The sequence below is a fragment of the Rhipicephalus sanguineus genome, chromosome 6 (assembly GCF_013339695.2).
Source record: "Rhipicephalus sanguineus isolate Rsan-2018 chromosome 6, BIME_Rsan_1.4, whole genome shotgun sequence".
NCBI classification, from domain to species: Eukaryota; Metazoa; Arthropoda; class Arachnida; order Ixodida; family Ixodidae; genus Rhipicephalus; species Rhipicephalus sanguineus.
The window spans coordinates 143,112,658-143,129,752 of record NC_051181.1 but is presented as its reverse complement, the minus strand read 5'-3'; the positions used below and the strand labels follow the sequence as shown (position 1 = coordinate 143,129,752).

Genomic DNA, 17,095 nt, shown 5'->3' with positions numbered 1-17,095 from the left:
GTCCTGGGGACCGCCGCTTTTAAAGGCTTCCTGTCAGTCCTCTTGTTTATGAAAAGAGGCGTTTTGTAACGCAAAACACTGCCAGAGCATGTGTGCTTGCGAGCAATACTCTTCCTTGCACTCAGGGCAGTGTGGGTCCGGAGAAAAGCGGCTAAACTTTCCTCTCGACGGGAATAATCCCGTTTGTAACATTCCCAATGTGGAAGATTGAGGTCTAGTTAGGTTTGGGTGCGGGAGCGGGAATTTCCTGCACCCAAGCTGATAGTGTTTGAATATTTCACGAAAAGAGAGTATTGGGTCAGAGTTACGCTCAAAACCAGGACTGTCTAGCGCAGGGGTCTCAAACATGCGGCCCGCGGCTTCACACGGAATATGACTTTGCTAAAATAGCACTCGCTATATTCTCTCGCCTTTTGCAATCAATAGCGCTTTGTTCGGGTAAGCTACAGAGACGGGGAGGGTCTCAAGCATTCTTTTTTTTTTTCGTGAGTCACCCCATGCGGTCCCTATAAGTTGAAAGACCACCGTGGAAGGAAAACTCTCTATTTCAGAATCGGCGTCCAGATTTTAGACATTGGGGAAATCATTATCCGTATTTTTTTCGAAACCTGACCTCAAATCCGTTTCAGAAATGACCCAGATATGTGGGATATGGGAAAGGCGTTGTTTCAAATGGCGACGTTAGGTGACATCTTGTTCAGACTCTCCCCCCCCCCCCCCCCTTTCCCCACCATCTTCACTGTCCCGGTCCTTGTGGGACTAAATTTCGTGAATGCGGCTCGCTAGTTGAGGGGAGTTTGAGACGCCTGGTCTAGCGTGTCAGCACCATCGTGGTATGCTTAGACCTCGCGCTTGGTCATGAACTAGCGTTTTCTTCAATAAGCCTACTCGAGTGCACACTGTTCGCATGCAGGAAACAGCAGCAGCTGAAAGCTAGCCTCCTGCCTACCTCTGCAACGACGCGGTGGCCCTAGCTGGCTCCGCTTCATGTATAACTCTTATCGGCAGACATCTCCATAGCCACATGTGCGCATGCCTCATAATCGTGTCCTATGTCTCCTTTATCTTCTCATATAGCACGCGGGGTCATTAACCACGGTAGGTCACTAACCACTGCAGGCTGACATTTCCTTTTCTCATAAAAACGACTATAATCACGACTTTAGTTTTATTTATGTACGCCCCCATGGCGTAGTGCTCGACATTCAACTCGTGCCTAGAGGTAACACATCTGCCGTGTTGCTGTGCCGTTTGTTTTCTAGCGCCGGGTCATGGATTTCTTCTTCATAGCCAGACAGAATGGAGCCTGCATGTTGGCAATTCAATAAACTGTCTTACAGAGCACACTGGAAGCTATTTGGGCCTAGCGAAAACTACCCTAGAAAGGCAGATTCAATAACCATTTCAAAAGATAACCATAGCGATAATCCTAAGGCACATAAAAATGCACTCATAGCGAAAATAATATTATGATCAGAACATAATCGCAGCGGTAATAAAAAGAAAACACAGCAAAACATAATCGAAGCGACAGTAACAGTGACAAATATTTCATAGCATACCATTTAATGAGAGTCTAGCTCATGCTTAAATTCTAGCATGCGCATTTGATCTGCGTAAATATTAGTTAGTTAGTTAGTTAGTTAGTTAGTTAGTTAGTTAGTTAGTTAGTTAGTTAGTTAGTTAGTTATTTAGTTAGTTAGTTAGTTAGTTAGTTAGTTAGTTAGTTAGTTAGTTAGTTAGTTCACGACGAAGTAAATGGGTTTAGGAGAGTGTACTACCTTACTGTACCTTACATAAGTACTTTAAACGGTTTCAAACGCACGTGCATATTATTTACGTTTCATGCAACGAAAGCGCATCTGAACTATCTTGGATACATTAGTCTTACTGAAGTCCTTTAGTTTGTTTGGTGTTTTGGTGTGTTTTGTGCATATTCTGTATCAGTCGCGCTGCGCACCATGTAGTGGGCGCCTGTACACACTCTTGCATTCCTTTCCCCCATAAACACACTCTTTAGTTCATTCCGTCAGTAAAGGAGTTTGCTCTTGTAGAAGCGCTAATGAACGGGAAAATCCCGCTTCGCCAAGAATTTCTCCCTTTCTCTTTCGTTCTCTCTCTCTCAGTACTCGTTCTCTCCCCCATCAGGGTTATTGCATCCCACGCCGGACAAGTCGGTGCACGTGCTCCGAGAGCGAAGAAGAAAAAGAACAAGAGGACGAAGAGAGCCGGTTCATAATGATGATAATTTCTATTCGCGTCTAGCGGGGCTTCTCCGAGCTTAAGCAGCTCCGCCGTCAAAAACAACCACAATTGGGATTATGTGTTGGCAACATGGGCGCGTGCGCTGCAGCCACGGTGTAAGAAAAATAATTTAGGTGTGGACACTCCGCCCGACGGCGCGTCCACATAATGTTCGCCTCTTTCCTCCTCTCGGCCCCTAAAGTCACTGGAACGGGAAAAGTACCGCGTTCCTTTTCTCTTCGCCGCCGCGCCCTTTCGGCGGCTTCGCCACATAAATGGTCCAGCTTGCTCGCCTCGCTAGTGTCTCCCGGCCGTAGACGCACGGCGCTTTGGAGGGCGATTGTTTTTATAGGCTAAGGAAAGCGTGCAGGAACATTACGACATCCCGTATCGCTTTGAAACTTCATCGAACGCCTATCGAGGCATCGAAGAATGCGCGGGTGCTGCGCTTTTGAGTGCAGCAACCGGCGGGAAACGGGCAAGGCCCTCTTTGCCATTCCCAGCGGGAAAAAAGATACAAGCGACGGGCTGTATGGCTGCACAGAATAAGGCGGGAAAAATTTGTTCCCACGACTGATACCCGCCTTTGTGGGGTAAGCGCTTCATTGAGAATTCGCGAATGTTGTTTCGGGGAATGTTTGCGCCTGCCCTGAACTAGTGCAGCTTGTTTCGCGTGGTTGTCGCAGGAGGTTCATGCACAATAACATTGCCGGGCGGCTCTTTATTATGTTTGGCGTAAAATTGACGCCTTTGGGCTCACATATAATGATCAGCGCGCCATGAAAACTGACTCCTACAGATTGGTACTGCCTGACGCATGACGAACACAAATAACAGGTGGTAGCATGAAAATAATGGCTGATGCTCTCGCGGCCGGTTCGCTTGCTTGATATGCACCAAAATCGGTATTGCATGACGTGACTGTATGACGAACATAAATACCCTGCGGTAACATGAAAATAATGTTATGCATGTCATGTAAGGCATGATTTACATGCCATGCTCTCTCGCGGCCGGTTCGCTTGCTTGATATGCACCAAAATCGGTATTGCGTGACGTGACCGTAATGCGAACGTAAATAACAGGCGGTAACATGAAAATAATGGCACGCATGTCATGAAAGTCATGATTTACATGCCATGCTCATGATGCTGTCGCGGCCGGCTCGCTTGTTTGATATGCACCAAAATCGGTACTGCTTGACGTGACTGTATGACGAACATAAATACCCTGCGGTAACATGAAAGTAATGATACGCATGTCATGTAAGGCATGATTTACATGCCATGCTCATGATGCTCTCGCGGCCGGTTCGCTTGTTTGATATGCACCAAAATCGGTATTGCGTGACGTGACTGTATGACGAACATAAATACCGTGCGGTAACATGAAAATAATGGTACGCATGTCATGTAAGATCTAGTTCACCATACATTGCATGTTTGACATGCATGCATGTTGAATCACAACGCGAATGAAACGTACGTATATTCTGGTATATACAACGCATGACCTCTAATTTATGTTCGTCACGCACCCATGTCATGCCATACCAAATTTGCTATACATCCAGCTAACAAAACGGCCGGAAGCGCGCCAAGACAGTGTAATGCAAATCGTGCCTTAAATGTTGTGCATGTTATTATTTTCACGTTACCACTTGTCATTCGTGTTCGTCATACAGTCATCTCACGCTATACCAATTTGGGTGCATTTCAAGCTAGCGAACCGCCCGCCATCGCAGCATGAGCGTGCCAAGTAAGTCATGCCGTACATGACATGGAAGTCATGATTTTCATGTTACCACCTATCACTAACGTTCGTCATACAGAAATAGCTCGTCATAAAAATTTTGGTATATATGCATTTCATTAAACGACCGCGAGCGCCCCGAGACCATGTCATGTAAATCATGTTTTACATGGCATGTCTCTCATGATTTGCACGTTATAACCAGTCACTTATGTTCGTCATACACTCTTGTCACGTACGCCATACCAATTTTGTTGTGCATCAAGCTATCGAAGCGGCCGCGAGTGCACCATGAGCATGGCATGTAACTCATGCCGTACATGGCATGCATGACATTATTTTCATGTTATCACCTGTAATTTGTATGCGTCATACAGTCATGTTATGCCATACCAAATTTGGTGTACATCCAATTAACGAAGCAGCCAGGACAGCACAAAGTCGGGGGCGGCTAGATAGATAGATAGATAGATAGATAGATAGATAGATAGATAGATAGATAGATAGATAGATAGATAGATAGATAGATAGATAGATAGATAGATAGATAGATAGATAGATAGATAGATAGATAGATAGATAGATAGATAGATAGATAGACACGTACAAAGTCGCAGAAATTCGTTAAGAAATGCTTCGCATTTAATAAATGCAGACAGCCGAGCGCGTAAACGCCGCGCAGTTTGCATTTCTTTATCGCGTTAGTACGCGTGCGTGCGCATGTAGGCAAGTGAAAACTGCCGCTATTTCTTTCCTAATCAGTCAGAGAACAACGGTATGCTTCATTCGGGGCTGCAAAAGCGCTCGCAATGCGTAAAACATGCGTTACTCCACGTGAAATCAACACCGCACCGCCGCCGCTTTGGCCGCACTGGACCAAATATGGCGGCGCGCAGGATGGTCGCGGTACTTTTCCCGTTCCAGTGACTTTATCGGCCCCCATGTCGCAGCGCCTCCCACGCAACCGCGGCAGACGCATGTACTATAGAAGACGAGCTGCGTGCGTAGCGTCCGTAACGGCGTTGCGCACGTGATAAGTCAGCGAGCAGAAAGACTGCTCACGCGCTCTAAGCAAGACGCCGCGCTTTTACGTACGCAACGCTGTTAGGGACGCTATGTGCGTCGGGTGCGCCGTTTACACCGTGGCCGTATGAAAACTCGCCGTTCAGTTGCTCTATCCTCCTCCGCGTGCACGGTTAAAAAAATGCAATGAGGTGAAAAAAAAATGAAGAAAAACGCGCGTTCGCCTCGTCGCAATAGGTTTCTTAATGGATGGATGGATGCTATGAGCGTCCCCTTTATAACGGGGCGGTGACATGTCTGCCACCAGGCTCGAAGGATAAAAAAAGAAAAAAAGAAAAAAAAACTTCCTTGTTTCATGTTGTCCTAATGCCTTATCTACATTGATTAAATCTATGTTATTATAACAAAAAATATAAATTCACAGTCCATTTCTCTGCCTCTTAAGGCAGAATAACCTTTTTTCCCCCAATTATTTATTTTTGTACTTTATCTCTACTTTTCTGCCACCAATACTCTAACCGTCTCTTACTTATTTCTATCGCGGGCGTGTTCAGCTTTCCATTGTTGTCCCTAAAACCCAAGGCTTCATGTAGACTCGTGCCCACACGTATACCTGGGTGAATATCGCCACATTCTATCAGTACATGTTCCATCGTTTCCTTAGTTCCCCCGCAGCATGTACATAGTTCTTCTTCGTTACTGAATCTCGCTTTATAACTACGCGTTCTCAGACAGCCCGACCTTGCCTCAAACAGCAAAGCGCTTCCCCTCGAATTATCATAAAACCTTTCCCTCCTTATTTCGTTTTTTCCTTTTCTCTAGTTACTTAGAGCCGGCTTCTTTTCCATCGCTGTCATCCAATAAGTCTTCTCCGCCTCTCTGACCTTCCGCTTAATGCTCCTTGTTGTCATATCGCCCGCACTGCCAGCCGTGTATTTACTGGTGAGCCTCCTAGTTCTTTTTCTCCACTGCGTGTCAACGCTTTTTCTATACAAATACCTGAAAACCTTCTCTGCCCATCTACTCTTCTTCATTTTCCTCAGCCTCTCTTCGAATCTCATTTTGCTCTGCGCTTCCCTCACTTCAAAGTCTGTCCATCCCATATCACCCTTCACCGCCTCATTTGTCGTCTTCCCGTGAGCGCCCAAGGCGAGGCGGCCCACCGTCCTTTGATTTACATCCATTCCTGATTGCACCTCTGACTTCATGCACACCACTGAGTTCCCAAATGTAAGCCCCGGAACCATCACACCCTTCCATAGCCCTCGAAGCACCTCGTACCTATTGTATCCCCATAAAGCTCTGTGCTTCATAATTGCAGCATTCCTCTTTCCCTTTGCTACCGATGCTTTCTCTTGTACCTCCATATATCTATCCCCCTCATTTACCCATACTCCGAGGTACTTGTACTCGCTTACCCTCGGTATTTTTTGGCCCTGTATTAAGACCGTATGGTCTCCGTGATCATTGAATATCATCAATCCACATTTTGTTGCACTAAATCCTAGTCCTAGAGCCTCACACTCCCTTCCGCATATATCTGCCAGTCGCTGTATATCATCTTGACTGTCCGCAAATAAGACAATATCATCAGCATAAAATAGACCTGGAAGCTTCTGCTCAACCATCGCTCCGACCTGTTTGTGTGACAAATTAAATCCAATGTTGCTACCTTCTAGCGCTTTTTCCATCCTCGCCATGTACAGCATGAATAACAGCGGGGACAAAGGGCATCCCTGTCTCAGCCCCTTGCTAATTTCAACGCTGTCCTTGCTACTTATTCCTTCCCATTCTATACAAACTGTATTTTCTCGGTATATTTCTCTCAAAAGCTGTACACAGTCGTCACCTATGCCCACTTCCTTCAATATATCCCACAAAATTTCCTGATTAACGTTGTCATACGCCCCGGTGATATCTAGATAAGCTACGTATAAGGGCCTGTTTTCTATTTTAGATATTTCTATACACTGGGTAAGAACAAACAGATTATCGTCTAACCGCCTGTCGATTCGAAATCCATTCTGAAGTTCTCCCAAAATATCATTTTGTTCTACCCACGCTTCTATTTTTAATTTTACTGCCTGCATCGCCAACCTGTATAGCACCGATGTAATTGTTAGGGGTCTATACGAGCGAATGTTATCTTTTTCTCCCTTGCCTTTATAGATTAAGTTCATTCTACTTTTTCGCCAACTGTCTGGTATTTCCCTCTCCTGTAAGCACTTTTCTACGGCTTTCAGCAGTGCTTCTTTAGTGTTATGTCCGAGTTCGTTAATGAGGCTGACGGGAACCCCATCTAAGCCCGGAGTAGTGCGCTTAGGAATTTTTCCTTCGGCCTTCTTCCAATTGAAATTCTCTAGTACTACATCTTCGTCGGTTGCTCTCCTTTGCGTACTTTTACTCACCGGGGGAATCCCCTGGGGGACCTTTTTAAACGAATCGGCTGTTATCTTTCGAATGTAACCTAGCGCTTCATATCCTTCGAATTTATTTCCTCCTTCATCTACCATATGTTGTTGCATTGTGACAGACTTCCTACCCAGCGCTTTTAGGTGGCTCCAAAATATCCTAGGCGCGGCCTTCTTCTTTTCGCGAATCTCTGTCATCCAGCGTTCACTTTCACCTTTAATTTTTGCCTCGACTAATTTCTGCACAATGGATTTTTGCTCTAAATATATTTCCCATATTTGGTTAACTTCGTCCTGTGGCCGCTTCTCCTTTTTTGCCTGTCTGTGCTCCCGTGATGCCTGACGTCGCATCTCGATCGCTTCCCGGATTTCTTTGTTCCACCAACTTTTTGGCTTTTTCTTTCCTTTCCAACAAATAGTTTTCTTCTCTATTTCCATTTCTTTCGTGATTACATGTAGCAGCTCACTATACTTCCAGTCTTTGCCTGGTATTTTGCCTACTTCTTCCTCGACTCTTGCGGCTATATTTGTTATTTGTTTGTCATTTAGATACGAGCTGCCAAACTTTGATTCTATGTTCTTATTTTCAGTTTTATATCCCATTTGTAATATTATGCGTTTATGATCACTACCCAAGCTATTAATGCCTTCTTCGTCTATTCTCATGTCTCTAAGTTTGTCATATATTCCTTCTGTCATGAGACAGTAATCAATGCTCGATTGCCTGTTTCCGACTTCCCACGTGATCTGCCCCTCACACTTAGGCCCCACGTTAACTATCTCAAGACTATGTTGCTCGCAGAGATCTAGCAATAACTTGCCATTGGTGTCTGAATATCCGTCAAGGTCATGAATGTGAGCGTTCATGTCCCCTAGAAGGATTATTTCGGCATCATGACCAAATTCTTTAATATCGGTGGTTATGCATTTCACTATCTCCAGATTCTTTTCTCTGCAGTTATTCCCCGTCCACAAGTAAGCTACACCTAGCCACGTTTTCTTTCCACCTACTGTGCCCGAAACCCATATGTGCTCTGAACACGTTTGTTTCACTCTCTCCCATTTTGTTCTGCTATGAATTAGCATTCCAACCCCCCACCTCTCCTTTCTGATGTGATCCTGTTACATCCTTCCCAAACATAATTTTCAATATGTGGTGGCTCTTCCAAGTCTCTAAGGTGTGTTTCTGTAACCGCATAAACACCTATCTGTTCCTTGTTTAACTGTCTCTCAATCTCTAACCATTTTGCCTTTTTTCTGCCACCCTGCATGTTAATGTAACTAATTGCAACACGCGCCTTCTCCCTTCTTTTACCTTTTCTCTGTTTTTTCGCTATACTACCTGTCAAAGAGTCCCCCTGGTTGTTTTCCTCATTACAAGCTACCTTGGGCACTGAAGGGCCCGCGTGCCCCCAAAAAAAGCTACTGCGCGTCCTGCAAGACGCCAACCCACCTCATGGCCAAGCCTCCTATCGAAGTGTATTCCGTCTCTTCGAAAACCACCCCACCTGTGCACCTCTCTGTTTATTTCCACTACCTCGATGCCTTTCTCTCGACTAATTCGCCATATCTCTTTGTTTGCGACGACAACCGCTCTTTGCAAGCTGATATTTCGCACTGGTACTTCCGGTATTGTGCATACCACTATCTGCACCTGAGGGGAAATGGCGCGCATGTCATCGACCCCTTTCGCCAATGTGGTCGCTAGTTCGGCTGATTCTTTACTCAAGACATCGTTTAGACCTCCCGCGATTATCACGAGGTTACGTCCATTAGACTTAGTTGCGAGTTCTGCGCTAGCTTGTCTCATCACTGATCCCAGCCTATGTCCCGGGAACTTCCCTATTAAAACTCGTTTGTCGCCTCTCACCCTTTCCTCGATTGCTTCTGCGCATGTAGCTAAATTCGAGTCCCCGGCGATTATCACGTGATCCGACTTTTCTGCTGGACTCTCCCGCACCTGGCCACTGCCCAGGTTACTAGAGCGTGCTACTGCTGTTGTTTTGTCCCCTCCCGTTCCCAAGACTACTTCGCGGAATGTGGGTCCTGTGACCCTTGCACCTGTCTTTTCCAAACCTGTTTCCCCCTTCGCGCCTACCACTGTCGGGGTCGATGCCCCATTGTTGCCGCTGTCGCTTGCTACCTTTGCTGGCATGGCTACCTTTGCTAATCCCTCCTCGGCTGACTTAAGCCTTTCCGCCATAGCCATCGTTTTTTCCCGCTCTGTCGCTACCGCTTTCTCCAGCTCGGAGATTCTCACCATGAGCTCATTCTGGGCGGCCATCATTATTTCCATTTTCGCCTCTAACTCGCATTGCTTACACTTGGCGTCAGCTGTCTCTGTCGTCTCATCCTCACAAACCTCTATTTTCCGCCCCATTCCGCATCCTGAACACTTTACGGTCTTTTTGACCATGGCTATAGATCGTTCACACGGTGGATTAGATACACTTAAAGCCAAATGATATCACAAAACTCCGCAAGTACGTTACACGTCAAAGCACCTGTGCACCTTTCAGCCACGTGGTGGCCGAACAAACAAATATTTAAAAAAAAAAAACACCCGAGGCGACTGTCACGCCACTTTGTACCAACAGTACAAAGTTGTAAGCTCTATTAAGCTGCAATCTAGTGGATTAACTAAAAAAACAAGCTCGAATCATGCAAAAAAAAAGAAACACTTATCTGACGCTGTCATTCCGGAGCCCACGAAAAACACGTCCGTCCTCTAGCAGCACCAAACACGAACACCTTAAGCCCCCATGTCGCAGCGCCCCACGAAACTGCGGCCGGCGCACGTATTAAAGGCGAACATTATCTGGACGCGCTCTCCTTCGCGGCGGGCGGAGAGTGTCCACACCTAAATTATTTTTCTTACACCGTGGCTGCAGCCATAACTAGAGTGACCTAGAATAGGGGGAGTGTCCAAAGCGCCGGCTCCCGCGTGGGCCTTTTGCCGTGAACTCCCGCGCCGCGCCGCTGCTGCGCCGGACCCGTGGGCTTTCCGCGCTCGGGAAGCGCGCGGAAAGCGAGGGGCGTCTGCTACGCGCTGTAGTTTTTTGCGCCGCGTTTCCACACAGGGCACTTGAAGTCTACTTAACTTTAGTAATGCGGTGCGGAATGAAGCTTATCCATCTTTAAGCGTTGTGTTAGTGCTGGGGCAACAACAGAATGCAAAAAATCATGTGTCAAGCGGCATCAGCGTGGCCTAGTTCCGGTCACAGAGTTCAAGAACGTTGGTGCGTGTGTAAAAACGCGCAAAACGGACACGCACAAGCAAAGAACGAAAAAAAAATAACCCTATTCACACGAGTAATCGGGCAATAGCATCACGCATGCACGAATTAAGAGTAATAAAAAAAGTAAATTGCACGCGCAGTCAACTGAAATACTTCGGCGCAGTGACTTCACGAGCTTTTTACTCATAGTCGCCACTGGTTTGCTAGCCATATGCACACCGCTTTATTTGACAATTCATTAGCCTCCACAAGCTCTTTATTATGTACGGAGCACACCGGGAAGACGCAAGGGAAACAAAAAAAAAGGTAAAAAAGAGTAGAGACGGCCATACGACGGCAATGCTGTTGGCTTATTTTTATTTCTGAGGTAGCGTCCAAGGCTCACCGTGCGCAAACATTTGAAAGAAAAGCAATGCCAGGTAAACTGACCTTATTCCACAAGTTTTTGCATAAAAAGCGTAATATAGAAAATGCTTTAAAAATATCCAGATATCATGAAACAAAGTTGCAAATGCCCCCATTCTAGCTGTACAAGCTGCCTGAACGAAAGTATGGTAAGAATATATATATATATATATATATATATATATATATATATATATATATATATATATATATATATATATATATATATATATATATATATATATATATATATATATATATATATATATGTTGCATTGGATCGCTGAACGTCAGCATGAAACGTTCGCGCGAGATGCGTGCATTGCTTCAAGCCTTCACCATACAAATGAAAATATTTTCAAACAGCTCATTCTCAACTTCACATGTTTTCACGGTTCTCGGAGGTTAGCGTTCACCCAGTTCAGAGACTTTACGAAAAGATGTGGACGAGTAGTTACATAAAATACAATTGTTTCTGCGGCAGTTGAGTGCGCGTCAACAGGGCACCCGACCGCAATTTCCCGCTTTTTCCTGATGACCTCAATATAGCGTCCGCCACAATTTCGTGCTGAAGCTCCGAGAGTTCATAAATAGCGAGTCTGCTCATCTCTTGAATAAATATAAAGAGATGACCAGACGGGTATAAAGCAAGCCTCTTTTGTCCCGCAGACGCGTGCAATCAGCTGCTCTGAACTGAGAATCACGTTTGTTTTCGGGCGATCGCTCGTAACATGAAGTGAGGCATACACGATGCTGCACTGTTATCGTTTCATTTTCTTTAGTTTGTCTTTTTTTTTTTAACGCTAAAGCCTTAGATGCCTCATCAAACACCAAAATTGACCGTCGGCGTCCCGCGTGGCTAGCACGAGTGATGCATAAACTCATCACGCGATGAAGTCGACAGAACTTGTGACGTCACTATGACGTCATTCAACGTGACGTAATATGATGACGTCATCACATGACATGGTCGCTTTACATTGCCTCCGTGATGGGCCCCCGATGTAGGCAATGTAAAAGCAGGTGAGGTGCAGAAAGCTTGCAATGCCTTCGATCCTGTGGGCAGTCCGAAACCACGTTATGTGCAGAAAGCTTTCGGAGAGGGGCGAGGGAGGTTCAATGCATCGACTGACGAAAAAGATGGCTTTTGTTTTCGAGTCATCTCCCGCGAATGCATAAGGAACCATGTTTTTTTTTTCATGTAATTTTTTCGCATACATTTTACCTACGCGGTCAGTTCTTCAATATGTATGGGTAAGTCTAACATGTTGACATCGATATTGGTGACCACCACGTTTTTTATAACCTGACGGAAACAAATCGTCAGACCACGCATCGTCAGAATTATTTCTGGCTAAAGAAAGCGGGTTTGCGCGCCATACACCATATTATTATTGTTAGTCGTTACGCAAATGGCAAGCATGTCAAGTTAGTGATGCCATGACCTATCGGTCGTGTTGGGCATATGTGAGGGTGAGCAACTGGGCGTGTTGGTACAGCAATCGTGCCCCTCCGTGCCAATTTTCGTGTATACCAAGTGAACGAGACGCGAGTTACGCGAGTAATTTTTTACTTTTGGTACCGCGGCCACGCAGACTGACACATTCGGCTTCGCATGGAATGGCTTGAAACAGCAGAGCGCCGGAGGCAGCCTTGTAAAACAAATCGAATGCACGAAATAAAAGATAGGATATGAAGGGTGCAAACGCGTTAGCATGCATGATCTATAGTTACTACGTGCATATGTGCTACGTTTTCCTGGTTATCTCAAGGTTATTCTCTCCTGCAGCAAGGTTACGTTCGTCATTCCACACGAAAGTAAGCTAAGCGCCTTTTCTCATGATGAAGTGTGCGCAGGATGCGTTCCTCAAACAGCCGCGGAAGTGTGAACCAATGCTGTGACAAACCAGCTGCAAGGATATATACAAAAACCCCGTTTCAAAACACACAAACGCGTTGTCTGTGTGATGAGTCGCTGCAATATTATGTTACAGTGACGCAGTATTAAATTTTGCCCAAATTTCTACAATTTTAGCTAATAGCGGCCAAAATATCACGCGTGTAGCAGACGCTCGCCGCTTTGACGCGGCTTCCGCCGCGGAGAAAGCCCACGGGTCCGGCACAGCAGCGCCGTGGCGCGGAAGTTCACCGCAAAAGGCCCTCGCTCCTCCCATGTATTCGCGCGGCGCTTTGGACACTCCCCCTATTCTAGGTCACTCTACCATAACTGCTCTCATGCGTTGCCATTAGTGACCCGTTCTTTAGCGCTCCTCCGTAGATTCTAACGTACCAACAAGCTCAAGTTTAAACTATCCAGCTAAAATGGATGTTTTGGCGTGTTAGTAAGACATTAAACTATCCAGCTAGTTTACCCTTGTTACTTGGTCCACAGGAATGTTCTTTTGATTAGCCTAAATGAAACAAGTGTTGTGGTTTACGTGCAGGCATGCTACAGTGCCTGTCCAAGGAAGAGTTGGTCATGTACGTGGTCTACGTGCTCGAGTGTATGCAGCGGGAGAGGGAGAGCCAGAGTCGCAAGGTGAGCATGCAGTACAGCGTGATGAACTGTTGTTCTCCTTCGGTTGTGATCAAATAAAACTTTTGTATTCGCCTAAGACGACACGAATCTAAAGCCTCCTTCATCTTCTTCTTCTGCTCCTCTTCCTCAGCAGTGAATGATAGTGAGTGAAAAGGCCGTCTGCGTGCGAAGGAGGTGTTCTACCACAGAACCACGCCATTGCTTTAAACTGCTTCGAAAAAAAAAAACACTATATGAATGTCATGTAGTGGGAGGAGTCTATTTAACGCATGTAACATTGCGTGGCAGAAGCGTAGAATCGCGCCAGGCGACAAAACATCTGAAATGCGCAACGAGCCGGTGTTTTAAAGGCCCACACATTACAAAGCGCCCAGACATTTTAACGCGGTAGCGTTAAAAGAGCTCGTGTCGCAGAAATTCCGCTGTCGGCGTCGGCACCGTTGGTTGTGAGCGAAAAATCATCCGTGAGCGAAAAATCGAGAAAGTAGCAAATAAAATAAACGATAAAATCTTCGGTCCCAATGAGGATCGAACCCGGGCCGTTCGCGTGGCAAGCAGGTGTCTTACCACAAAGCCACGATGTTGCTTGCAGCTGCTTCGGACAAAAACACTACATAAATGTCATGTAGTGAAAGGAGAGTCGACGCATTTTGTTCGGCAAGTGTCACGACGAAAACGAGCCCATACGGTAGGCGCATTCGCGAGGCCATCAAACTACGTCGAAAAACGCCGGGATAGTGCAGCCATCGCCGCTAAATACACACACGAACTTTCAAACAGCTCTAAAAATGGACAACTATGTCCATCTAGAGGAAAACATATCAAGCCAACGCAGCAAACGCTAGATAATGTGCTGCCATCTGTGAGGCATTGTGAGAAATATGTCTCAACTTTTCATGGCATCCGAGAGGGCCGGCGCGCGGCGTATATCTTGGAGGCCATGCGACTCTTGCTTTAGATCGAAAGCCTGTAAAATTCGCGCGCGTGCGTGCGTGTGTGTGTGTAACAATACACATTATTAAGTATGCACTTAGTGGTTGAAGTGCGCACTAGGGGCCGGATTTCGCTATCGCGTTCAACTCTTAAAGGCGAAGCTTAAGGGTCCCCCAATTTTTTTAATCATCAGCAGCAGCGAAAGCATTAACGAAGTGAGCAGCTGCGTAGGTTCGCGTGTTTCCTTACGGACGCGTAGTTGGCGTAGTGGGCCCTTCGCCGATTCAAAACGATGAATTATATCGTAGTGGACACCTCGTAAGTTCACTTGCAGAAGGCAGTTTAGGGTAGTTTGAAACAGCCAATGTTACGCGCACAGAGGTTCGTTTCCTTGCGGCACTGTTGAGGTATCCACCGAGAACCGAAGCGAAGTTAGCAATTGAGAAGGCGATGCGCACAGGGCCCGATTACGCTATCGTGTTCTACTCTTGAAGGCGAAGCTCAAGCGCCCTCCAAGTTTTTGTTGTTGTTGTTGTTGTTGTAGAGCTGCCTCCTGTGCATAAAACGGCGCCTATTTGTGCTCGATCAAAAACCAGACGCAAGCCAAAGAACCGGAAGAGGAGAGGGAGGAACAGGGGGAGGGGGAGGGGGGCACACAGCTGTTTGTGTTATGATTATCGGTCAAGGAACATGTGTCACATAGAATGGAGACTCGGATGTGTATAATATAACAGAAAAAAATAAAAGTACAGCGCGTTAACTCGCTCGTAGTATAATAAAAAAGAACTGTCGGTTACGTTTAGACGCTGACCTATTTACAGCAGTTGACGAACGAACGCTAGAGTGCATTTGCGCCAACGCTAGAGCGCGCAGTGCAGGTGCATCAGGGCACATGCGCTGTGCAAGTGTAACGCTGAAAAAAAGAAAAGAAACTGACTCTTTTTTTTTTTTGTTTCTCGATTTATGAAGATTGATCATGAAAGGTCGTAAGAATGGGCTTGTTGGTGGTGACACATGGTGAAACTTGTGGCGCACAAAAAAAACACAAAGAAAGAAAGTGACGACTGGTGGATGCGCATCGTCCTGTCGTCACTTTCTTTGTCCGTGTCTTTATTTTTTTTTGTGCGCCAGAAGTTTCACCAAGCTCATGAAAGTCATAATTGGCCCTTCTACCTCCCTCATGATTCTCGCATGCACGGTATAAAACAAAGGCAGAAAGCGAAGCATGGGAGTTGAAAGAACGCGTTTCCTTTTCAGCGATGAACGCGAATTAGGCTATTGACAATACTGAGCAGTAACTGCAGTTGTTGTTGTCGTCGTCGTCGTCGTCGTTGTTGTTGTTGTTGTTGTTGTTGTTGTTGTTGTTGTTGTTGTTGTTGTTGTTGTTGTTGTTGTTGTTGTTGTTGTTGTTGTTGTTGTTGTTGTTGTTGTTGTTGTTTGCATTACGCGGTGCTGTATGTCATTTTCTATTTCGTTCCCGTGTGTGCAGCTGGGAAAACTTATCGAAAAGTCTGTGTTTTTATTCGACTGGGAGAACTTCAGCCTCAGGCAGGTGTACTCTTGGCAAGGTACGTTCACTGTGCCAGTGCTGGCAAATACCTGAACTCTTATTACTCTGAGCAAACATACACGTAATTTAAGCAGCTTCCGCGTTGCAGGGTATTCTAAATAGAATTACATTTCTCATGTATTACACTCGGTAATACATACTCAATGACCAATAAATAAATTCTGAACGTTATTTATTGTTTGGCTCCAAACGTCCCTTTACATCGAATTCTTGTTCTTTCAATCAGCACAGTCTTGCGTAAGCCTTCTGACAAGCCCTGTATTAAAATGTGTAGTACCAGGCTAGTTATAGTACGCCTCACCGACAGTATCCAGACAATAGTCAAGCCTCCTTGGTTGCACCGACGTGATGTGTGATACTCATAGAGCATTCAGTTCAGGGGAAGATTGAGGCTTGGAGTGGTGAGAAATCGTCGAAGAGGGAATGCCGCTGGGGCCGACGTTTCGCCAAATGGCCCTGAATTCGTCGATTGGTGCCATGACAAACACGAGCCCCCCCTGTCGAAATGTTGGCCCCAGTGACATTCCCTTTTCAAGGATTTCGTCATATCTTGACGCCTCCATCTCCCCCTGAACTTCTGTTTTGTTTAAACTGCTGACCAAGTTTGTCAGGCTAATGTCACCAGTCGCAACATCATCACTATCTCCTGCTGTCAGAGTTTTTTTGGGGACGCACGGTTTGTTCAGCTGAACACGGCTGCCTGCAGGAAAAAGAATGGAGTGGAACTGTCATGTATTCGGAAGGCTTCTTTCCAGACGTGGGGGCAGTCGGTATGGCGCACGCGTTGAGAGCACCGACGTGGTCATAAGATGCCAGGATAATGTTTTAGGAAACTGCCGTCGTATTTCTTCTTCGTTGATTGATGTATGCGTGACAGTCTTCGCTTAGGCGTGCATTCACGGGCTTGCAAAGAGCGGTGACACATCATTTCGTCTGCGCGCCATTATTCACCACCAACTTTCATTAGCGTCCCGAGACC

At 45.9% G+C, this 17,095-nt stretch overlaps 2 protein-coding genes across 2 annotated transcripts in view; one reads left to right on the top strand and one right to left on the bottom strand.

Moving 5' to 3' along the window:
* Positions 1-17,095, top strand: part of LOC119396602 (SEC14-like protein 4) — a 46,558-nt gene that overhangs the window by 15,551 nt on the left and 13,912 nt on the right. Inside the window, exons 6-7 of the mRNA XM_037663883.2 lie at positions 13,519-13,613; positions 16,036-16,114. Coding sequence (XP_037519811.1) covers positions 13,519-13,613; positions 16,036-16,114 — 174 coding nt within the window. The remainder of the gene's footprint in view (positions 1-13,518; positions 13,614-16,035; positions 16,115-17,095) is intronic.
* The window catches only part of LOC119396603 (SEC14-like protein 2), an 80,004-nt gene that overhangs the window by 52,771 nt on the left and 10,138 nt on the right, over positions 1-17,095 (bottom strand). The window lies entirely within an intron of this gene.